We start from the raw sequence: 26,178 nt of genomic DNA on the forward strand, positions 1-26,178 counted from the left end.
TCACTTTTTTACTAGTTCAACAGTGGAATGAGTGATGGGTTGAGGAAGCCCAGCGAGGGAATGTCTCGGTTCTGTGAGATGGTGTTACTTGATGATAGACAGAGATTGAATTACCCTTGTTTCTGATACACTGGATATGAACTGTAACAGGGAGCTCAATGGTATAAGTTGGTAGGAGACAGTTGTGGCTTAAGTGGGACTCTTACTTTCCTTGCAGCTAGACATTCGTAACTTGCTGGTGGCACTGCAGGAGGAGGGTTTGCGGGTGGTGTATGGGTGTGGAGACAAGGTCTTCCCATCCATGGAACCAGGCCCTGGTTTACTATATCCAGCTAGCTGAAGAGGAAAGCCTAGAAAGAAAAGGCCTTCCTAACTAAGGATCTCAGCTCTGTTTTCATGGACCCACCAATGAAGGCAGACATTCAGAGGAGCAGGAGAGCAGGGCATGCTCCTGCCTGGTGGTAACTGTCCTGCTGTGTTTCTGGGATGTGCATTCACATTGGCAGCTTTTCATGCCCTGGGACTATTACAGCTTAGGGACTGGGGAGACTTCAGGATGTGACTTATGCCTGGGAGTAAAGGGAGTGGTGGCTTGTGGAGAGTAGGAAGAAGATGGAAAGTATTTCACCCCCACTTGCTTGCTCAGTAATGTTTAACATTTTGATTGGTGCTGTGAGTTTTGGTGGTCGTTATCTTTTAATTACAGTTTAGAGAGACTGTGTGTGTGTCTGTGTATGAGAGAAAGAGAGAGAGATATTGGTTTATCTCACTGAGACCTGTCTATATCCTACATTATGCTGGATTTTTTTTTTTTTTTTTTAAATTTAGATGGAGTCTCGCTCTGCTACCAGGCTGAAGTGCAGTGGCATGATCTCGGCCCACTGCAACCTTCGCCTCCCAGGTTCAAGTGATTCTCCTGCCTCAGCCTCCTGAGTAGCTGGGACTACAGGTGCATGCTACCATGCCTGGCTAATTTTTGTATTTTTAGTAGAGATGAGGTTTCACCATGTTGGCCAGGATGGTCTCCATCTCTTGACCTCACGATCTACCCGCCTCTGCCTCACAAAGTGCTGGAATTACAGGCATGACCCACCATGCCTGGCAGACTTTTGATTAATAAAAATCTTTTGGCTGGGCGCAGAGGCTCACACCTGTAATCCCAGCACTTTGGGAGGCCAAGGAGGGCAGATGAATTGAGGTCAGGAGTTCGAGACCATCCTGGCTAACATGGTGAAACCTTGTCGCTACTAAAAATACAAAAATTATTTGGGCGTGGTGGCAAGCGCCTGTAATCCCAGCTACTCGGGAAGCTGAAGCAGGAGAGTTGTTTGAACCTAGGAGGCAGAGGTTGCAATGAGTAGCAATCGCACCACTGCTCTCCAGTCTAGGCAACAGAGCGAGACTTCGTCTCAAAAAAACAAAAAACAAACAAAAAAAACACAAAGAAAACCAAAAATCTTTTTCTTCTTTTTTATTTTTTTAAGCAAAATCCCTAGTCTCCAGACTATGTTGTTAATTTAAAGAGTTACTATTGAGGGATTCTCTTATTCATCATTTGTTAATGCAAGCATTTCTGGATACACGTAAACATATGAGTTGTCAAGCCAAATTGTTCACAGATTAGAACACCATGCTGTTGACCCCTGTTTCCATGTTACTCCCTCTTAGATATATTGGAAGATTGGCAGAATGGCAAGGCTGGAACGTATACCCATAGGTGAGAAACTGCTCTAATACCGCAAACCATGGGCCTAGAGCCTGAGACAGGTTTCTACCCACACTTGGCCATTCTTGGCTTAGCCGGTAGGAACATTCGCTAGTCTTTAATGTGCTAATGGTATTTTAGAGTCCCTTCCTAAGTTTTGGGTCTTTTTCATCAGACAGTATATACACTTCTTAAAATGCTGATGAAGCACAGAATTAATCTTGCATACATAAGATTTAAAGTTTTTCAATGGCAAGCTTGAGATTCTTGTTCTGTAGCGAGTTTTTATTGGTATAGTTTGTATTACTATGATTACAAAACATCATTGGTCCAAATATATCCTTTTGCTTACTCGTCCAGTTAAACACTAGCTCTATTTAAATGAGTTTTTAATGAACCATGCTAGCAAGCAAGGCTCAGAGAATGATTAAGGATTTAGTATTGTCTCTGTGTCATTAAAGTAAATTCAGTCATCAGAAAGCTTACAAATTGATTTTTAGTTTCCTTTTTTGTTGTGTCTACATAATAATTAGTTACTACATCATTGCATTTGCTTCTGAGATTATTCATCTTGCCCATTTGCCAGTCTTACCGTGTTCTCTTTGAGGGAAAACTGCATGTGTTCATGATAAAATCACAACTCATGCCACTTCCTCCAGTTTGGAGTCAACCTATCTGTATGTGATTAGTGCATTTCAGAATTATTTTGTTCTGTCTTACTGTGCTATCCTACTTTTTATTACTACTTAAGCAGTAGTGTAATGTAGTTGTAACCTCATGGGTGGGTACCAGTGTAACAGTGGCACTTGTGATAGATAGTAGAGCAAGAGGGATTTATATTATATTTGGCAGGTGGGTCAGCTAGCTGATGGCTATCCAAATTTGCATATTTTCATTGTGGTTTGTGGTTGACATACTCAAGGCTATTATTGAACGTAAGTCCTAAATTGGGAATCTAATTAGTCTGAAAGCTCAGTGGGTGATAGACTGTGTCACCCTGAGGGACAACAGAATTAAATTTCAGCTCCGAAATGTAAGCATCAGGGCTAGGGAGTATCATAGGTGAATATCTTGCTCTGTGGTTTCCAGATGGAGTGGAATATCTCTATTAGGCATGAGTGTTCAAGAAATACTTTCTTCTCAAAGGATGGCATTAGCTCTTGTGGGACAGGTCTCCCTTTGGCGATTGACAGATAGAAGCTTATGATGGTGGTGGCCTCCTGACTTGTTCAGGAGGCAGCGGGAATGTCCTGCCCTCTCCTGCGTGATATTTTGTCGGAAATGGCTCTATTAAAGATTGATCTCATTTAGCTCTCCCTTCTTATGTTGGATAATATACTATGATAATCTACATAAGCATGTTAGTGTTTGGTTAGTTTTTCTTTTATGTAAGTGCCACAGGTTATCAAGTGTGCTTTATGGGAGACAAGTGTAAATGAAATCTTTAAAAAAAAAAAATAAGTGATAGATAAAGGGGAATTCAGAAGCTCAAATACTTGATCTAATTTATAATTTTTTTGGACATCCTTGAGTGAAAGGACAGAAGAATTTAAATGTATTGGTAGGTACGATCCTAATTATAGAAATCTATAATAAACTATGGACAGGAAAAGTGATTTTTGAATTAGTGATAGTTTAGAATTATACATCATGGAACAGCCTCACTTCAAACTTAAAAAATGTGTGTATCTCCAACTCCTTTAGTTTTATTTTTAATTTTTTGAAATTTATTGCATTGTGCTCTAGTTCTCCCATATCTGCTGAATTTTCTTTCTGTTTTCTTCTATCACATTTCTTCTTTATAGGCACATCTGCCCATGACATTTGCCTATTGTCTCTCATACACACACTTTCTGTGTTGTGCTTCTTGTCGATTAAGCCACTGGATCTGACTTGACTCATGGAGGCTGCTCATGTTTCTTGGGTGAAGAGAGGGTCATGGAGGCATCTTCAGGTTTATTCTTGTTTCTAGTATTCTCCAACATGTTTTGTGCTTTATCCAGGGCCAAAATATGATGCCTTTTTAAAAGAATTAAAAGTCTTTATTTCATAGTGAAACAATTCTATATATTGACATTGAGTATCCAATGACACCCATCATAATTGACTTCCCCTGGGTATGTTTAGCTTATACATGAAGAAAGCAATGGAAAGTGAGAGACTGCTCACAGGGTGTCACAATAAAACGGCTTCTCAGGGTGTGTGGAGTTTGAACCTAGAGGTCTTTGAGATTTCACTTAGTCTTGGCTTAAATCAGCTTTCATTTTCCTGTATGAGGGTAGAATCTGTAAGTTCTGATCCTTTTAAGCCCTCTGTTTAAGACTGAGTGATGGCATCAGCAGCATGGAATTGTCTGTGATGATCTTTGTTACCCTCAGATACATTCAGAAAAAATTTAAGTGGTGTCATCAAAATTGCATTAATTTGATAAAGGCAGGTTATTACCTTTGGTTAATCAAAAATGAACAGAATCCTATTCAGAGGCCTTCAGATGATCTTAGTTTGTAGGCTGCCTGTGCTGTGAATATGTTAGATGCTCCAGAGCAGGAAGATTTGGACAAAATAGGATCTTTGACCTGATTTCCTGTCTCAAATTTATTCTGTATTTATTTATATGGTAGTCAGATGCATCTCTCTGAGCCTCAGCTTTGCTTCCTGTTAAGTGAAATAATAAAAACGTCTTTGTATTTCTGTGGGGCCCTCTAGAGGAGGATGTAGAGTGTCTGTGGAAGCTCTTCATTTTGTGGCCATATCTATGTTGAACATGCATTTTCTAGCATGTTGTCTTCTTTCCTTGTTCTTTTTTCCCTTACTATTCCTGTGTAGATCCAAGACACAGCGATTGAGCTTTGTATCAGTCTTCTTTACTCTTGAAATTGATTCTCATATTCACAAAAGTAGAACGTATTTATCTACCATCACAACATAATTTAATAAAAGCTCATAGTAAGCGTGCATATTGTGTTCTGGGAGTTGTATACCTTATCTCTCTGTTTGTCTCACATGTGGCAGAGCAGGAATAAGTGGCTGAAAACAATGCAAATTCATTACCTGGCAGTTCTGCTTGGTAAAAGGCTGACAGGTCAGAATGCCATAATATCAGCGTGTTAACCATGCTCCTTTCTCAAGGCTCTAGGGGAGAATCCCTGTCCTTGTCTCCTAAATGCTGCTCACATTCCTTGGCTCATGACTCCCTTTGTTCATCTTCAAGGTGGGCAGTGTAGTATTTCTCTGGCCATCATCACGTCTCTCTCTGGCCACAGCCGGGCCTGGCTCTCTATTTTTCCAGACTTATATAATTAGATGGGGCTCTACCTGGATAATGAAGGATAACCTTTCCATTTTAAGATTCTTAAACTCCATTGGTCTGCAAAGTCCCTTTTGCCATAGAAGGTAACATTCACTGGTTCCAGGAGTTTGGGTGTGGATAACTTTGGGGAGACCATTATTCTGTCTACCCACAACCACCATTCTCTTTTCCAAATGAGAATAAGGTTTGGAGATGTTAGAGAGGCCACTGGATTTACTGACAACTACCCCAAAAATAAGGTCAGAGCTGACTTTGAATGTAGCTTTCTCTGATTTTCTATTGCTGTTAGCCACTTTGCTACATGCAGTTGTGGGCTTTCAGGCCTTAATTTTATCTATTAAAGGGATTCCCTAGATCCAAGGGTTTTATAAGCATTTCTGTGTGATGTTTCTATAATAGGTTTTCTATTGGGGGGTTCTGATGTTTCATAGTTAAAGTGACTTGTCCTGAGGTAGGGGAAAGTGGGTGACAATGTTTAGAGTTTTTTTATGCTTGGGCTATTGTAGGTGTTATCCAAATTCTGCCTGTCTTTTCTCATAGAGACTTAATAGATGAATGGAACAGAAGAGAGATTAATAATTATTGCAAGGAAAAAATAAACTTTCAAAATGATCTACTTTGTGGACAGCAGCGAAGATTCCATCTGTTAAATTAGAATTTGAGTAACATTTCACAAATTTAAAAGACTTTTCCTTTACTTTTTGAAGGGCATGATAGAGATTTTTAATATGCAGTGTTTTTTTATGAAGGTTCCCCTGCGATAGGGTTTTTTTTTTTTTTTTTTTTTGTGCTGTGTTACTATATATATTCTTTTAGAGTAGATTTTCTAAAATTATATATCTTTCTCAATTTAACACAAAATTATTTCATATTGGGACCTGGCACTTAAATTTTGGTTTAAAAGAAAGCTGTAGAATTGTATGTTATTGACACCAACTGTGATTCTGTAATGTTTTCTAAAAATGCTGGAGATAATTATTGAAACTAATATATATGTATAAGCTCTTCCATCATGTGTGGCATTTAAAGACTTGTTCTTTGTAATTTTCAGTCTCCATTTTTAGTTTGCAGAAAGGACTCAATTCTTGAGAGAACACATCATTGTGAAAAGTTAATAACAAAACATGAATTTCATTTGCTTCCAATTAAGCACCAAAATGTCAAAACTTAATATCTTGAAAATGCATATTAAGCCACACACCTTATGAAAAGTATGATGATATTAAAATCAAGTGTAGCAATCCAAAATCCTCATGCAGAGCTTGAAATGAGTGTTTTTACTTTTTGGGGGCTACAAAGGTACCTTGACTTTTAGTTTTATTGTTCAAACTGAAACTAAAATTGCATGTTACTAGAAAGATGGACATTATACTTGGACTGGGTTGTCAAACTAGGGACCATGGGCCGAATTTGGCCTGTTTATTTTATAAATAAAGTTTTATTTAAATGTAGTCACAGTCATTTGTTTTTGCATTGTCTGCTGGTACTCTTTCATACTATAATTGGTGAGTAGAGTTGTTATGAAAGAGACAGTATGGACCACAGCTCCAAAAATATTTACTGTCTTATTCTTTTCAGGAAAAGTTTGCCAATTGACCCCTAATCTAGTGGCATGTCTGTGTCTCTAATACAGGCAGACACTTGCCAGTCACTGTCAGATAAACAAACTGATTTTACTATATATGGATAATTTGGTGTATACATATGCATGCTTTTCCATTTTTTTGTAAATATTAAGGACTTCTTTTCCCATTTATGTTGTTCATTATAAGGTTGAATAGCCCCGTTATTCATCCTACTGTGATTTCTTCATACCAGTTATCCTGGTACGGTATGAACCCTGGTATGGTTCTTCCAGATTGTTTAATCAGCTGATTCTATCTATATGTCAGCAGGTTTCTGAGCTTCCTGTCTGTCTTTGTGACTGTACAATGGTTTTCTTCGTTGTATCATAAATGGATCGATGATATATTGTTCATGGAAATAGCATTTGTTCAAAATGACAAAGCCGTTTATAAAAGGAGGACTGTAATTATGAGTCCTACTCATATTCTGTATATTCACATTTCTGTTTTTTACCTGAGACAAGTATTGGCCTTGAAAAAGCTTGAATTGGAGGCAGGGGAGGGGTTTGTTTTGGTTCCAGTCATGGTTCTTTTCTTGGAAGGCTAAGCTGAGTTGCTAGGTGTGGGATTGAAGGGTGAATCTCCAAGGTGACAGCCATTGTGGATCCTTAGAAGTTTTTTACTCTTTGGGGTATATTTTCTATTTTATTTATTTTTTTGAGATGGAATCTTGCTCTGTTTCCCAGGCTGGAGTACAGTGGCAGGATCTTGGCTCACTGCAACCTCCGCCTTCTGGGTTCAAGCAGTTCTCCTGCCTCAGTCTCCTGAGTAGCTGCGATTACAGATGCGTGCCACTACACCTGGCTAATTTTTTATGTTTTTGGTAGAGACTGGATTTCATCATGTTGACCAGGCTGGTCTTGAACTCCTGACCTCAAGTGATCCACCTGCCTCAGCTTCCCAAAGTGCTGGGATTACAGGCATGAGCCACGGTGCCTCCCTACTCTTTGGGACTTATAAGAAGAAGTATATTAGCATCCTAAGAACTGTATTAGTTATAAGAAGACACAGAGTTTTTTTTTTATTTTTATAGCTTTTTAAAATATAACATTTAAAACTTTTAATTTGAAATAATTTTATACTTCAGAAAAGTTGGTTTTATGGAAAGAGTATTTCCATATACGCTTCATCTATCCCTAATGTTAACATTTTACATAATCATAGAACAATTATCAAAAGTAAGAAACTCACACTGAGTCAGTACTGTCAACTAATCAGAGCTCATTAGAATTGTGCCTATTTTTTCACTAATGCCCTTTTTCTGTCCTCCCACTGCATGTAGTTCTTATTCTTCCTCGGACTCCTCCAGTTTGCACAATTTCCTTGTTGTCCTCATTCTTTCTTTTACTTTCATGACCCTTGATACTTTCGGAGAGCCTTATTTGTGTTTCAGAATATCCCTCAATTTGGGTTTGTCTGATGTTTCCTCACGATAGATGGAAGTTAATACATTTTTGGCAAGAATACTACAATAATAATGTTATATACTTCCCAGTGCATTTTATCAGATGGTACGTGATATTGCTACATCTTACTATGAATGATGTTAACGTGGGTACAGCAGTGGCTGCCAAGTTTCTCCACTTCAACGATATTGCTGTTTTGCTTTTTAGTCAAAATGACTCTTCTGGGGAGACATTCTGAGCCATTTATCATCATATTCACACCCATTAATGTTAGCATCCATTAGTAGATTTTACCTGAACAATTTTTACTGTGGAGGTTGCCTAATGATGATTTCTGTTGTCATCATTCCTTCTATGTATTATTTGGAATGCTATAGCAGAGAACAGCTGTTTATTCTCTACCATTTATTTGTTCAATTATTTATATTATGGACACATGGATTTTAGTTTATTCTTTGGATAATGATCCAATGCCAGTATGATTTCTTTAGTTTGTAAGTTGTCTTAGCTTTGTCCATTGGGAGCCCCTTCAGGTTGACACCTGCTTCCCTTTGATGTGCCTTCATCATTTTTGAGTACCCCTTACTTTTTGACATCACAAGGTATTCCATGCTTACCATGTGTTTCCCTGACCACAGCCCTGAAATCAACCATTTGTCAAGGAGCCCTTGTTCATTAACCGGAGAATGGTATTAGAAACCATGATCGGGTTACTAGGTATGCTCAGTGGCACTCGGGATGCCTCTGTTTCTAGGATCTCTGTGTGGACAGAGCTGCGAACTCTGTATACTCAGACATGCATTAACAGTTGTTGGTATACTTACCCATTTGTCTGTGTATTTACCTAACTATGTACTTATAAAAACTGTGAGTTTGGCTGGGAGCAGTGGCTCATGCCTGTAATCCCAGCACTTTGGTAGGCTGAGGCGGGCAGATCACTTGAGGTCAGAAGTTTGAGACTGGCCTGGCCAATATGTTGAAACCCTGTCTCTACCAAAAATACAAAAATTACCTGGGTGTGGTGGCATACACCTGTAATCCCAGCTACTTGGGAGGCTGAGGCAGAAGAATCACTTGAACCCAGGAAGTGGCGGTTGCAGTGAGCCAAAATCATGCGGTTGCATTCCAGCCTGGGTTTCTCAGCGAGTCTCCATCTCAAAACAAAACAAACAAAAACTGAGCTCATACTGATGTCCTGGATTCCATTCTGAACACCAGTTTATTCTAGCTTTTTCTTCTCTGTAACTTCTGTTTCTGTGAAAACATCTGCTTTCATTATCAAAAATATTTGCACTCTTTTGTTCATTCTTGGTGTGTGTTTGTGTGTGTGTGGGTGTAGTAGAGTGAGAATTGCTAAAGAGAAACAAATTTACTAACTAGAATAAATATTTGTATGACAGTTTGTCTTTAGCATGTATCTTATGCACAAATAAGAAGATACATGTTTAGTTTTTAATATCCCCTTTTTATGTGAATAGTAGTTCATACCATGTGTGTATACACACACACACACACACAGATATATATGTATACTCATATATATACACACACTCTTTTGCATTTTTCTTTTCCATTTAAATATATATCCTATATTTTAAAGAAGATTTATATCTGTCCCTGACTTAGCATGCTGTGATAGCAAAGAATTTTATTATTTTTTACCCATAGACTTTTGAATATGAAATGTATGACTTAGAATTATACAAGTAAAGCATCAAAATTTAGGGAAAGACTGTTTCTTTGAGATTTTTCTTCCTAAAACTTACCATTCTAGGGTCATTTATATCAGTAGTTTTGCACTATAGAATTACGTCAAAATAGTACAAAATTTTGGTAGTAAATTAAGTGCCTTTATTTTTAAGTGCACATTTACCTTTCATTTCTAGCTGGTAGCGGTGTTTGATGAGCAGGATCCACATCATGGAGGTGATGGCACCAGTGCCAGTTCAACGGGTACCCAGAGCCCAGAGATATTTGGTAGTGAGCTTGGCACCAACAGTGTCTCAGCCTTTCATCCTTACCAAGCAACAAGTGAAATTGAGGTCACACCTTCAGTCCTTCGAGCAAGTAAGTGAAAGCTCTTTCTTCTCTTCACATTTCATCTTAATTTACAGGAATACCAACTTTTGTTATTCATCCATGCCCCTGTAAATGGAATTACCTGTTTTTTTTTTTTTTTTTCCAAAAATTAAGTTTAGGACCCAGGCAAATGTCATTTGCATGAGAAGTAGGCAGTTCTTTACATTGTAATAGATTAGGCTTACTTTACTTTCGACTAGTAGACTTTCCGTGACTCACTAACTGTAAATAAGGACAATAGTTCAAGTTAAATTATTTGGATTTTCCTTTCCATATATTTATCTGAATGCTAGAACAAGTATAAATGACCAAAGAGCTTTGCATTGAAACAAAACATGGCATCATTCATTATAGTCAGCTCTGTTACAACCATCATTTATATTATTTGAACTTTATCTGAAGAGCTGCAGAAGAAGAGACCTCCCTGTCAAAGTTATCTTCAGGGATTTGGGTGGGCAGAATACCTCTTTAGGGAAGGGGAATATGGACATAGTGAGTCCTATATGAGGAATCCTAGGACCCTTAGTATTCCAGATCTAGAATACTTGCCTGAAGAGTTCTGTTAGCCATTCTTGGAAGGTACTCATAAAAGTCAGGTATTTTTGCTACAAGTATTTAGTGTTTTTAGTTGTATAATCTTGTAATTGAGCAGTTATTAAGAGTTAGAAGATCACTTTCAATAAATGTATAAGCTTAAAAGATTTTTTGTCTGGGGGGTGGCTTATGCCTATAATCCCAGCACTTTGGGAGGCCGAGGTGGGCGGATCACCTGAGGTCACGAGTTTGAGACCAGCCTGGCCAACATGGTGAAACCCCGTTTCTACTAAAAATACAAAAATTAGCCAGGCGTGCTGGCAGATGCCTGTAATCCCAGCTACTTGGGAGGCTGAAACAAGAGAATTGCTTGAACGATTGGAGGATGGAGGTGGAGGTTGCAGTGAACTGAGATTGTGCCATTGCACTCCAGCCTGGGCAACAGAGTGAGGGGAAATAAAAGGATTATTTATTTTTTAGGTACATCTATTTGGAAACACTTCTGTTTTTTTCAGGTAGAAAATTTGGGTCTTATGTGTATTTAGTGATTGGTAGTCTTCAGTAGATCTTTATAAATAGATGGGTAATAATATATGTTAATTATATATATATATTTAGGATATAGAATATTGGTAGATAATATTTAGAATGTATAATTTATTTTTCTAAAAGTGCATCCTAATTCCCGTTTTTTGCATTGATAGCAATCTGTAGTAATTTGGCAATTTGCTTCTAGATGTTTACAAACTACTTCTGCTTCTGTTGTCCCTTGAAGATATATATAAAGAGAACAAGGAAAGAAGAGCAGTTTAACAGTTAGAGGTCTGTTAGCCCATCAGAACCCACAGGACAAGTGTGCCATACAGAGGTGTAGAGAATTTAGAAGGTATAGTTCAAGATGGGATATGTAAGTGATGCTCTAGAGGATTACGTGCAGCTGCAGACCAGTGCTATCCACTTACTACAATTGCTTTCTATCATCCAGACAAGATCGGACTCAGATACAATGACATGTTTCCAAGGATGCTTGGGGTGGAAGAGAACCTATAAGTTGTTTTAGTTGAATATTTTTTATATGCAAGAGATTTAGGTTTATTTATGCACATATGCAAGAAACTAATTTTGTGAAAATAATTTTGTTTACTAGGATACACTGTTTAAAAAGTCTTATCTTGGATTTGCTTTGGGCAGTGTTTTTCAAAAGGTGAGGCATGTACCGTAAAGGGTATACAAAATGATGTGTAGGTGGTACACTAGTTACCCTGGTTGACTTTTTTTACTAGCTCATTAAATCTACGACTTAGTGGATATCTGCTTGGAATGATCCTGTGTATACAATGTTGACTGCCTAAATTTGACTCATGGAAAATTTTAATTAAATAGTACTTCAGGTCTTCAGATACCAGAGGTTTGGAAAATAGTGTCTTTATTTGAGTAATAACACTGTAGTGTATGTACTCAAATACAGAACTTTCTGTTGTGTTATTGTTGTACTTGTATCTTTTCTAAAGCAATATGTAGCTTTAATATAGCTGCACCGTAAAAATATTAGAAGAAAAGTTAATTCCTTTATGTTGATTTATGAAGTCGATTGACATACTTTCCATCAATTTTTACCTTTTGACTGCCCTGGGCTCAACAAAATTTCTAACACATAACTGTCCACATTTGACTGGCATTATGTGTTAAAATTTAAATGGTGTTTTAAACCATTTAAACAAATATCTCTTTTTATCTTGTTTTTATTGAGAAAAAGAAGTTACATTTGAAATGTATGTGTTGTCTTGCAGCCACCAGTGGGAGAATATGCAAATCTTATTTTCTTGTTCTCATTTTGGTATGCTAAGGTTTAGATTTTCAGGTCTTGGCAGGCATTGGGTTAAACATCTACTATACACAGGTCCATAACTGTGTGAACGTAATGCATCACACATGAGTCACCTGTCAAGGTGATTTTTCATACTGTGTTAATGACATTCATTACTGGGTATATACCCAAAGGATTATAAATCATGCTGCTATAAAGACACATGCACACGTATGTTTATTGCGGCACTATTCACAATAGCAAAGTCTTGGAATCAACCCAAATGTCCATCTGTGACAGACTGGATTAAGAAAATGTGGCACATATACACCATGGAATATTATGCAGCCATAAAAAAGGATGAGTTTGCGTCCTTTGTAGGGACATGGATGCAGCTGGAAACCATCATTCTTAGCAAACTATCACAAGAAGAGAAAACCAAACACCGCATGTTATCACTCATAGGTGGGAACTGAACAATGAGTTCACTTGGACTCGGGAAGGGGAACATCACACATCGGGGCCTATCATGGAGGGGTGGGGGGAGGGATTGCATTGGGAGTTATACCTGATATAAATGATGAATTGATGGGTGCTGACGAGTTGATGGGTGCAGCACACCAACATGGCACAAGTATACATATGTAACAAACCTGCACGTTACGCACATGTACCCTAGAACTTAAAGTATAATAATAATAATAATAATAATAAAAAGAAAAAAAAAAGAACCTGAGTTTGTCTGTACTGGCCGTGCTTTGTGCTAGGTGGTGAGTCCAGGGTTGAGTTAATAAGGCCTAGCGCTTGCTACTGTTTACAGATATGAAAAGAAAGAAGCCAACAATATGTAGAGATTTGCTTAACTGAAGGATAATCGACACTAATTGGGGACATGACTGATAAAGGCTTTTAGATAAATAAATTTCTAATTTTTGCCTTAAAGAAGGAGTGGTCACTTTCCTGTTTTCCAATGAATGAATTCACTCATCTCCTTTGTTCCATAAAGAGTTGGTGGAAATTGAGAAAAATATATAGAGTATGTATTTTTTTTTCCATAGAAAAATGGATATGAAGTTTGGGTATTAAGATAAAGCCTATGGTTTTCATAGGTAGAATTCTCATCTTGAGGTCTTTTTATGTTTCCCTAGAAGCTGCCTTTAATTTAGCCTTGAGCTTTTTTTGTAGAAAATACAGAGAGATCACTGATTTAGTTAAATCATTGCTCCTTAACCACAGGAGTGTTTTTTCTCCAAGGAACATTTGTCAGTGTCTGGTGATATTTTTGGTTGTGACAACTGGTGGAGTTGGGCATTGAGTAGAGGTCAAGGACACTAGTACACACCTTACAAGCACAGGACAGTCACACATCAGAGAACTCTGCAGCCCAGATGTCAGTAGTGCCACGGTTAGAAATCCTGAATTAAATTTACATCATTGTTTGTGTAGTCAAAATAGCAGTTAACTTAAAACTTGAGAAATATTTTATTGAATCAGTATATTGAACAATATCCTGAATAACACCCTTAAACTAGTAAACATGTGATTACTAGTTAATAAAAATGTAGGGAAAGAGAAAGTTAAGTAAGATAATCCAGGCTGGGCGTGGTGGCTCACGCCTGTAATCCTAGCACTTTGGGATGCCAAGGCAGGCGAATCATGACGTCAGGAGTTTGAGACCAGCCTGGCCAACATGGTGAAACCCCGTCTTCACTAAAAATACAAAAAAAATTACCTGGGCATGGTGGCACACGCCTGTAGTCCCAGCTATTCGGGAGGCTGAGACATGGAGAATCTCTTGAACCCGGGAGGTGGAGGTTGCAGTGAGCCGAGATCATACCCTTGCATTCCAGCCTGGGCGACAGAATGAGACTCTGGCTCCAAACCTACCTACCTACATACCTACCTACATACCTACCTACCTACCTATGGAGAAGGGAGAGCATAGGATGGAGAAAGTAAAATAGAAACTAGATGCATACTACTTCCTTCCTTCTGTATATTTGAGGTTGGAACTATATCATCTTTTACATAATTATAAAATGATCAATTTTTAATTTTTACAGTAAACATTTCAAATGAATATTAATATTCATACATTTAATAAATTTCAATTTTAAAAACAAAAAAATATGAAATATCTGACCTTAAATATATTTTTAGTCGGTAGCCTAAACATAACAAGAGTAACTATTTCAATTAACGTTAAGCAATTTGTACAAACAAAGGGAGATGTATCCTAAGGAAAAAACGACAAGGACCCTGAAACTGTTTGTTGTTGGCATTGTTAATCTTAGAGTTTTGGGTGGGTATTACAGGATGAAAGAGATGGGAAATTATAATATTCTAATTCTGTCATTCCTGGTGTCATTGAGTACCCAGTATTCTTAATATAGAAGAAAAAGTGTACAGATATAAGTTAAAGGAGAATGAACAAAAATTGGATAGTCCTCAGTTTAGACATGTCATAATTAATTCCTGATATGTTTTAATTTTTAAAAAAGGAAGAGGGAAGGAAAACTCCTGTGTATATTCACAGAAAAGGTCTAGAATCAATGACCAACCCAGTAACTCAGCATTTCTCAATCTAGACTATACTCTGGAAATTGCATTTTTTCATTTGAGGGGATCAGATCTTCTTAGAGAAATGCCTGAATGCGAGTCTGTACAGGAAATGTATGGAATCATCCTGTCATATCAGAAAATAGAGCAGTTTTGAAAGATTACTTGGGTGGGCCAGAGGGCCTAGGAGGCGACACGATGCTCCTCCTGGCCAAAGACGGGACAGTGGGAGCCTCAATAAAGATAGCAACAGCAATACATGCATGAAGGTATAATGATAATGAAGCCAGCAAGCAAGGAGAAAGCTACTAGTGAACCATCTTATTATTTGGAAACTTTATAAAAGAGAGCAGCAATAATTCATCTATTCTATGTTTCCTTATAGTGCGGCTTCACTGGATATTCAAATACTTGCTTTTTATGTAAGTATTTCAGCTAATAAATGAAGACATAATGATAGCATTGGAATATTGCTATTCTGCAACTTCTGATGAAATAATGGATCTAGGTACTGATCATTGCTAGGGTCTTGATGTGTCCCCCCAAATTTACATGTTGGAAATGTAATCCCTAGTACAACAGTGTTGGGAGGTGTAGCCTAATGGGAAGTGTTCAGGTCATAAAGTTGCTTATGATTTGGAAAACTGTTCAAAGAAAGATGAAATTAACAGCCTGGGCTGGTACTTTATAAAGGACCTCATCTGTATTAAAAATCAAAATATTAGGTGAACATGGTGGTGTGTGACTGCACTCGCTGTGGCTCGGGAGGCTGAGGCAAGAGGATTTCTTGAGCCTGGGAGATCAAGGCTACAGTGAGCTGTGATTGTCCACTGCACACCAGACTGAGTGACAGAGGGAGACTCTGTCACAAAGAAAAAAAGAAATGATCTATTCCGCATGTCCTTCATGTGATTGGTATCACTGTATAACCAAATAGTAGATGAAGAGGAAATCACTTTGTATATATGTTTTAAAAATTACTTCTGAGTATAAAAAGAGTTTAGCATGAAAATAACTTAGTATAAAAAGAGCTTGAAGTATTAGGGTTACTCTGTTGCTTTGTCATGTGAGGACGCTGCATTCATTCTCTTTCCCTTCTACCTTCCTACATGTGAGGATGCAGTAAGAAGGTCCTCTCCAGATGCCAGCCCCTTGATCTTGGGCTTCCTGGGCTCCAGAACTGTGAGAGAGTACATTGCTGTTCTTTATAAATTACCAGTGTCAGGTACCTTGTTAGACCAGGACAAAATGAACTAAGACAGTCACCATTAAAAAATAATGAGAGACAACCAAGCCTTGTATGCCTTCTGATGAAAAAAACACAACACCTCCTATGAGGTAGTCTTGACAAAAGAAATTAATCATGAATCTGATCATACATCTATATCCAAGTGCCTATTTACAGGAAATACAGAACCCTGAGAAGCATGTGAACACGATAGGGGTGCAATCAGCCTAGTCAAGATGGTGGGAAACTGTAAGACAAATGGACCACGTTCTTCAATAAAATCAACTGCACGGGCAGAAAGAGATGGAGAGGGAATTTATAAGTTAATAGAAACTTTTAAGAGATGTAACATCCAATCATAATGTCTGGATCTTATTTAAATCCTGATTTAAATGAAGCTTAATAGAAAGAATGACATATGTATGCTGATGAATAAAACACAAATTGGGCATTTAATAATAAGGAATTATTTAGATGCAATAACGTTATTGAAATTATTTTTAAAAGAACCTTTACCTTTTAGTAGCATGTAATGAATTATTTATGATTAAAATAATATCTCTAGAATTTGCTTCAGAATAGTACAGGCTAGGGGATGGGTTTCATAGAGATTCAGTATACCATTCTGTCTACTGTTATATGTTGGTTCAAAACTATTCTTAATAAAGGTACTTTTTTTTTTTTTTTTAATAAAGGAAACACAAGGCACTTCTTAGTAGTTTGAAGGTTTATTTAATTACTTTTCTCTTTGAACTTTTTTTCCTCCATTCCATATAGCACCGAATTTTAACCTAATCTTTTTCAGGCTTGAATATTTTTATTGGTCATCTTATTTCTTTGCCACAAACAAAATACATTAAAAATTTAAATATAATACTGTTATTATTAGAACATAATTGATCAAAATAGCACACATATACAAATATGTAATATGTTTTGCTTTTTAATGTGGAAATAAGTGAAGGCCAGCCAAATGAGAACAGGTGAAGGTTATTTATTCAGAGCTTGCTGTCGTAAGGGGGTAGCTATCGTGGCTTGCCTTTGGCGGAGGCTCCCAGGCAGGCTGAGGAGTGGGAATGCTTTTGCATGGAGAAATAGGAAGGCTTGGGTGTGCTCTGACTGGAAACTGCTGGCATGAGGTAGATGCAGGTGGGCTACCTAGAAGAGGGGCATATATGGTGTGATTGTTTAGAATTTCATATTTGTCGTTCTCTGGTTATTCCTACGTTGGAAGGAGAGTCAGAAATTAGGGAGTAAGTGGAGTTCTGTTATATCAGTATTACTCAATTCTTCTCCCTCCAAGTTAAATGCTAAACACCAATTAGTGATCCTTTGTCAGAAATTATTTTTATAGATATATCAATGAGCTAAAAACTGGCTTATGATATCCTTCTTTTTTGTTCAGAGATCTAGAAACTAGTTGAGTGGCAAAAGCGTTTGTTATCCAGAGGTATTTATGTGCAACATTGGATCGATTTTCATGGTCCCTAAGAGATTCATTTTCTTCTGATATAAGAAAAAAGTGAAAACATTTTCTTTGACTCTAAAAATCTGTTTTTCTCTTTTGATTTTAAAGGAAAATAAAACATTCCTGGGCTTCTAAACTTATTGTGGTCCTGGACACTGCCTCGTGGACGTATTGGCTTTGGGGCTGTTGACCATGGAGAATTGGGTGGGAAGAAACCGCATTACACCTTGACCCCCTTGTTTTCAGGCTTATAGAACCTTTTTAGGGAATGATGCATATTGAACACGAAGAACTTGACATGGGATACCTTAAAATGTATCTCTTGGAAGGTCTTTGCATACTCCCAGGCAGATGCATGTTCTGCTCTAAAGGAAACTGGTTACTAGATACTCTATGTAACTGTTGGGGTTTTTTCCCCCACTCAGATTTTGATAAGTTTGAGTATATATTATACTTTATGGGAGTATATTCTACTTTATGCTTTCAACATGAGCTTGTTATGCAGGTACTCCTTTGTAATATAGAGTGTTTACATTTCAGAAAGAGTACGGGAAAGAGAGTCACACCATCTTGGACACTGGGCAAGGTTAGTAGGTAATTACACTGGTCGCCTCTCTGAGTACCTGCCTCAGGATGGTGTTGTATAGTAATGAGATAATGTTCACAGTTCTCTTGCAGCCCGTGACCCAGGAGAAGCACCAGACTAATGGATGGTTGTGGAATGGTGTAGACGATCATGTCTCCTGAGGGCAGATCTGCTTCCTGGGGATATATAAAGGGGTTGAGGCATTACTGAGCCCAAATAACTAGGACGTGCATTCTGGAATGGGACACTACTGGCCCCTTAGGTAGATGGAGTGGAACTTTTGCAGAGTCAAATTGGAACCATGTCTGTGATATACATTTAACTGTCTTTATTTTCAATATTAACAAATCAGACTTACATCTAAAGCTTTCAGGGTCACACAGTTCAGGTGCAAATCATTGAGTCCAAGACTGGTGATATTTTATGTATGACTTTTTCACTCTGTGATTTTTTTTTCTTCTTCAATTTCCAAGGATTTTTTGTAGAAGTCAGATATTTGAGGGTAGCCCAGGTTTAGATCATGGCTGGATTCCTTTTACCTCACAATTCAAATTTTTAAATATCTCCTCTGGAAGATCTAGACTGAAGAATGAAGTTTCCTTTGAAAATGATGTAAGCCCGAGGAATGGTGAAATTTCTGGAAATAGTATTGCTATAAAAATATAGGGAAACAAAGTATCTGATTTATTACATTTCTTTTTTTTGCTAAGTCTTTTGTCATTTTTAACCTTTTGCAAGCTATATTAATTTTAGTTAATTTTTATCCATTACTTGGGAAATTTGTCTGAAATGATGGTATTTAATTAACTGATAAGATTTTACTATCTTCCTAACATTTAGACCTTAAAGAAATATCAATAATTATTATAGAAGGCTTGTGCCTAAGTTAGTGTCCCCTCCCACTTCTTGATTTCTTAATTTTTTTTCTTAGCAAGAATATACAGATTGATTTTGTCTTTCTAGAATATTCAAGACTTTTGGTATGGAGATCTGTCCTCCTAACATTTGCTGGTATCAGAGTACTATTTTCTGGATCTGATTTAAATACATATTGCAAATAGAAATACTATTCCTATTGTATTTCCTTTTAACTTGTGAAGTGGAGCATGGCATACAAATGGTATTCTCAGTATTTCAAATAATTACCTTCTTACTGTGCAAGTTCTGTTCAGCATATAAAACCCATCCAGTTTTGTTGTAAATGCAATCTGATTATTACATGTTGACAAGGTCATATATCTATTAATTGGATTGGAGATGGGATACAAAATTGCTGTAATTATTGTAATTTTCTAGCTAATTGCAGGGTTGGTGGTGAATATTTTACTTCTGCAAAATGAAAAACAGTATTCCATCAGAAGTTGTTTTGTGGGGTTTCAGACATTTTGTTTTATATCTTTGGTGCTTTTTGCCCGCAAAGTATCTCCTTTTTTGTTTGTTTTTTTGTTTTTTTTTTTTAAATAGATCTGAATGTCACAGTGCTCATTGGCAGGGATCGGCAAAATCAGGCACAGGCAGAGAGCTGAGTGGTACTCTCAGCTACCTCTTTGTTCCCGTTGCCATGTTACCTCTGTTGTTTATTTATAACTTGGAGTACTCTTTTTTCCAACCTGTAACAAAGGTTGGAGGGGTCAGAGCCAATTGGAAGAGGATCTTCTGGTCTCTTGTCCCCTGCGCCCCACTCAGAAATACTCTCTAAAATGAGCATTTAAGAAATTAAGTTTGTATGGTTTATGTGTTCTCTTTTGCATTAAAAAATTAAGTAAATTACTGGTCATCTTAGTATTTGTAATACAGGGCTTACTTTGCACATTCTGTAGTTTTGGTTAGAAAACTGGGAGCTGCATTGGCATTTAAAAATAATGTTGTATATGCAAGATGTGTTTGGAGGGGTGCAGATCAGGGACACCGTGCTACGATTGGAGTGTTGGAAGCTCACTGCAGAAGATGGTAAAAGCAGGCTGATGTGTATTCACTGCTGAAATATAAACTGGAGGCGCAGGTGAAAATTGCCCAACCTAATGAGCAATTCGGCAGATGAGACAGACTATCAGGCGGTGGCAGATAAGACAGCAGCAGGCGCACTCTGAACCAACTTGTGTGTTCAGAGAACTGTATTTACATAACACTAATAAAATCTTCTTTTTCACTAGTATTTGCAATCACAATGAAATGTATTTTATCCTTCAGATTTCCAATTAAATGGCCTTTAACATATGGTGATTTTTGTTGCAAAATTATTTTTTAAATTTGTTGACATTTTTCTTCCATAAAACATGAACAAGATATATTTTCCATACATAGCGACATAAGTAATATTAGGTTTTCTAACACATTAATAACATAAAAGTGATCACCTTGGTGGACTGAAACATTTCATCTGTGGAGTTGACATTGGAGCAGACTTAGGTAACATTATACTCTTTTCAGTGTATCATGCTATTTACATCTGCTTGCGTTACCCAGGAATTCTTTGCTCCCATTGGGTGCATGAAAATTAAGACATGTGCATGGTTTCTCCCCATTGAGGCCATCAATATATTGTATAGGAGACATTTGGAAAAGATTTTCATGAATCTATTGGGTATAACAGCTCCTTAGGAAACTTCCCACTTCACCTTCCTGATGTTTACCATTTGGAAATTGAGGCTCGATTTAAAATGATAACATTCTGTACTCATGGCATAACTGAAGCTCAGGTCTCCAAATTCAAGACAAGCAGAGGTATTGCTGAAAATGTATGAGCATTTATTATCCCTCAAGATCTGTGGCTTTTCCAAATACCTGACTTTGGTGGGTCCCAAGAATCTTTGCAGTTCCTATCTGTCATGTCATCAGTATTTCTTTTCCTTTCTTTTTGATGGAGTCTCTCTCTGTTGCCTAGGCTGGAGTGCAGTAGTACCATCTTGGCTCACTGCAACTTCCACCTCCCGGGTTCAAGTGATTCTCCTGCCTCAACCTCTTGAGTAGCTGGGATTATAGGAATCTGCCAGAATTCCTGGTAATTTTTGTATTTTTAGTAGTGATGGGCTTTCATGATGTTGGCTAGGCTGGCTTTGACCTCCTGACCTCAGGGGATCCACCTGCCTCAGCTTCCCAAAGTGCTGGGATTATAAGCGTGAGCCACCATATGCAGCCTGACATCAGTATTTCTAAGTTGTCTTTAAGCAGAATAAATATTTGGCCCATATATTTAATTGCATCTCTGTGAAGCCCTGAAATTAAAAATCTTCACATGTATGTAATATAATATTTTACACTTTATAATAGTAACTGGCACAGTCCACTGGCCCCATTTTTTAGAGATATTCTGCCCCATGTCATCAGATGTAGACATTGGCCTGGACTTCAACTGGAAAGGCTTGGCTGTTGGGGGTCCACAGGGCTGTCTGTGGGATATCCACTGAGCCTTGACATGTGACCCATTAGGATAGTGTGAGTCACAGAATTTGCCTTTGAAATTAGACCCAAACCAGGTGCTACTGCACCCCCTGTACACAAAGCTCTCTGTATCATTCAAAACCTGATGAAATCTTAGGGAAGGACAGGTTTACTCATTCATTCTTTTCCACACAGAAGATTCCCCTACTGCCCAATTCTTCCCTCTTCACTTCTCTTTGCCCTTGAGTATTATATTTGACTTGACTCTGAGGTCTTGCCTGGTATTCTTACATTTGCATGGGAATAAGCCTTATTTGCCTAATTATGTTACCTGTTTATCGGAAGCAGAAATAGTTACTTACACTCGAAAATTTGTAATGGGAATGTAGCTGTGAATATGAAAGCCTATTTAAATCAAAGCAAGAAATCCCATTTCCAAATGATAATAAGACGTGTGTTAAAAGAAGAAAATAATGGTATGAAAGAGTTTGTTTCAGTTGCCAAGATTAGACTGTACACTGGTCAATAAACAAGAGTTCTTTTTTTTAAATCTTTCAATCCAACCAGGTATTTGGGTTCTTTTTTCTGTTGGTACATGTCACTTAGAGACCCATATTGTGGATTATTTTGTCAGCATGAAAGCCTGGCAGATAAAATCCTTTCCCCTCTTCTTGCTGCACTTGATATAGATCTCCTCTTTACTTCTTGAGAATATGTTTGCTTATTTATTTGTTCGTTGCCTTTAGTGTCAGCAATGGCTTTGTGTCCCCAGTGCTGTTTGCTCCTGCCTGGCTCCTCTACAAAGCTGGAGAGGTGCCTCATATCTCAGAATTTCAGAGTCACTCCCAACCAGTGAAGGACTAAGAGAAAGCTGCGCATGAGCCAGCAAGGTGCTGATAAGTGTGCCTCTGAGAGTCTCACCTCTAACTTTTCCATGGAACAGACAACTAGTAGTTTCTCTCTGTGCTACATTTTAAAGGAAAAAAAGAAGTCTAAATCAGTTTATTAATTCATGGTGTTATTTTGTGTTTATTTATTTATATTGATTGGTAAATTAGTAATTTACAAACTGTTATTTGTCAATTTATTGCCTACATATCAGCAAATATTATTATTATTATTTTCTTAAAATAATCTTGGGGCCGAGCACATTCGCTCAGTCCGTAATCTCAGCACTTTGGGAGGCAGAGGTGGGAGGACCACTTGAGGCCAGGAGTTCAAGACCAGCATGGGCAGCTTAGTAAGATCTTGTCTCTGCAAAAAGAGCAAAAAATAAAAATAGCTGTACCTGGTGGCTCACACATGTAGTCTCAGCTACTTAGGAGGCTGAGACAAGTGGCTTGTTTGAACCAAGGAGTTCGGGCTGCAGTGAACTGTGATCATACTACTGCATTCTAGCCTAGGTGGCAGAGTGAGACCCCATCTCTTTAAAAAATCTGGGGACTCCAGTGTGTGCACTGCATGGCTTGTGAATGTGGAAGTGCAGTGGGCATAGTTTTGCTCAAGAATGGGTTGATGATAGCGCTTTCCCAGAGTAAAGCTCATTTTTATAAAATCTCTATGTCTCAGAACTGCTCCCTGCTTTAACTGCTTTTCTCTCTGGCATTGGAAAGCAGTTAACCATATATAAAATGAATGATTTTCATAACTCCATAAAAGGAGCATTATGACATCTTCTACTATTTCTCCCTCTCGTTCTCATAAATCCAAACCATCAACCTGTTTATTCTTGTGTACTGGCACACTGTGTATTCCCGGCATAGAATGCCTTTCTATCTATGTTCTCTCTAAAACTGGAGAAAGTTTTCTGCACCCTAAGTTTTCTACTCTAGGGATTAAACGGCCACTATAAATCACTTTCCCACTCTTCCTCACAGAGGAACGGGTAAATATGTAATAGCCATCACAGCAGCCTGTTGTCTCTCCTGCAGTTGTGTTTCTACCACATCACACAAAGCCTCTTTTTCTTGTCTTTTTAACAGTACTCTGGTAGTAATTTTTTTAAACAGTATGTAATGTCTGTATGTACAAATACATATATATGTATGTACACACAGAGCTGATATTTAGTGAGGTTATATATAGAAGGACTATAGGAATAGCATGTAATTTAAGAAAAATAAATTATTTTTAAAAGATAGATCCTATGTTTAAGATGGGAAATTACAGTTAGATCAGTTAGGCATGCCTCGCCCAGCCATAATATGGAAAAAGTGTAAGCAAAGGGCATTTCAGCGAGCTGCTCGGGTACTCAACCTATCATCACATTTAATTAAAATGTCATTTTGAGCCATGGCCGATTCATTCGTTAATTTGTTATTTAAAACAGCTTGAGAAGTATTTATTTTAAATACAGAATTTGTGTTAATGAATTGGAAAAGAATATTGTATTGCTTGGCAGAGATGTTATAGCCTAACGATTTGTGGCTTAGAACAAGAAAAACCAGCTGGTGATCAGTTTGTCTAAGTAGTACATGAGTATCTACTAATATTTGATAGTAGCCAATTTTTTTTTTAATAACCAGAATAAAGGAGTTGGGAATGGGAGGCAGAAACAAGGACACTGACGCTCAAAACTGCACAGTATGGGTCTGTGATCCATGGTTCAGTTGGATCGCTTATGAGGAGGGGGAGGAAAGCCAGCTGGGCAGGGATATGCATGGGCCTGCGTCTGTGCTTCTGCCAGAAGAGAAGTCACCAGCTCTGCCTTCTTCACTTTCCCCCTTGTCTAAGATCTGTCCTTCTCTTTTCTTCAAAAGTGTGAAATTAGTTTAATCAAAGTTGTTTTTTTTTTTTTTTTGAGGTGGGTTCCTGCTGTGTTGCCTATGCTCAAGTAATCCTCTCTCTGAGCCTCTGCAGTAGCTGGGACTATAGGTAGTCACCACCATAACTAGCCAAATCTAAGGCATAGTTTATTTTCTCCGATTTTGGAAAGCAGGGTATATGTAGTTCTGTGTGTGTGTGTGTGTCTATATTGCTACAAATGAGACCACTGTCTTAGTCCATTCAGGCTGCTTCAACAGAATACCTTAGACTGGGTGGCTTATAAACAACCAAACCATATTTCTCATGTCCTACAGGCTGGGAGTGCAAGATCAAGGTGCCAGCAGTTTTGGTGTCTAGTGAAGGCTTGCCTTCTCATAGATCTTTACTTCTCACTATGTCCTTATGTGGTGGGAGGAGCAAACAAGCTCCATTGGGTCATTTTAATAAGGGCACTAATCCAAGTCATGAGGACACAGCCTCCCACAAGGCTATACCATCACCTTGGGGGTTAGGATGTCCACTCCTGAGTTTTGGTGGACACAACATTCATTCCATACCACTAGGGTAATGTCCTGATGTCAAGTCTTTACCTTAATCACATGTGTGATGTAAGGTAACATGGCAGGTTCTAGGGATTAAGATGTGGACATCTTTTTTTTTTTTTTTTGGCAGGGGTGAGTGGTGAGGGACATTATTTTGCCTACCACATTTTACATACATTTAAATATTTATAGTGTGAAAATAATGCACTTTACAAATGCATTGTCTTCCATGATAATATGAAATGAGCATCTGACCCAGTGATATTAATGGGCTGATCATTTTGATTTCAGTATTTTGGGAAGGGAAGTAGTGAACAGTAATGATCTAGTGAGTGTATTAGCCCATTCTGAAATACCTGGGACTGGGGTAACTTTCATTGACTCACCGTTCTGCAGGCTTTCTAGGAAGCATGGCACTGGCATCTGCTTGGCATCTACGGAAGCCTCTGGTAGCTTACAATCACGGTGAAAGTTGAAGGGGGAGCAGGCACATCACGTGATGAAAGCAGGAGCAAGTCGGGCGGAGGGGGGTGCCACACACACACTTTTAAATTATCGGCTCTCCTGAGAACTCATTGTTGTGAAGACAGCACCAAACCATGAAGGATCCGTCCCCAGGATTCAGCCACCACCCACCAGGCCCCACCTCCAGCATTGGGGATTACAGTTCAACATGAGATTTGGGCAGGGGGCAAGTATCCAAACTATATTAGTGTGTATTTCTTTGAGACCATTTTTTATTTAGGTGAGCCCTATGGGGCAATATTTGTACAAATAAAACTCTAGCCATTACATAATTGTGGTTGCTTGATAAAAAGCAAAAATCTGTGGTAACAAAATTGGTTATTTTTAGCTCTTTTGGACAATTAAAAGTAATTTTTATAGTAATTTTTTAGTGCTATAGATGTGAAATTTTGATGAGAAAAATTATGTGCAGGTTGTGAATATTGTGCATGTTGGGAAGTTTCATTCTTTCACTGGTACTCTCTTGTTCAAGCTCTCCTCCTCCCTTCTGTATGACTTGTTTTACTTTTAAGCATTAAGTTATTGCAACACAAGTTATGTTACTGTATTCATTTTATGTTATTATAATTTGTTATTTTATGTAACTTTTGTTATTGGAACATAACAGATTGGAGTGCAGTGGTATGATGTTGGCTCATTGCAGCCTCCAATCCCAGG

At 37.9% G+C, this 26,178-nt stretch overlaps 1 protein-coding gene across 5 annotated transcripts in view; it reads left to right on the plus strand.

The window, feature by feature from the left end:
* Nucleotides 1-26,178, plus strand: part of PARD3 (par-3 family cell polarity regulator) — a 720,675-nt gene that overhangs the window by 293,511 nt on the left and 400,986 nt on the right. For all 5 annotated transcript variants that reach the window (XM_023218154.1, XM_023218156.1, XM_023218152.2 and 2 more), the window contains exon 3: nucleotides 9,933-10,113. In XM_023218154.1, coding sequence (XP_023073922.1) covers nucleotides 9,933-10,113 — 181 coding nt within the window. The remainder of the gene's footprint in view (nucleotides 1-9,932; nucleotides 10,114-26,178) is intronic.

This window comes from Piliocolobus tephrosceles, chromosome 9 (assembly GCF_002776525.5).
Source record: "Piliocolobus tephrosceles isolate RC106 chromosome 9, ASM277652v3, whole genome shotgun sequence".
Taxonomy (NCBI): Eukaryota; Metazoa; Chordata; class Mammalia; order Primates; family Cercopithecidae; genus Piliocolobus; species Piliocolobus tephrosceles.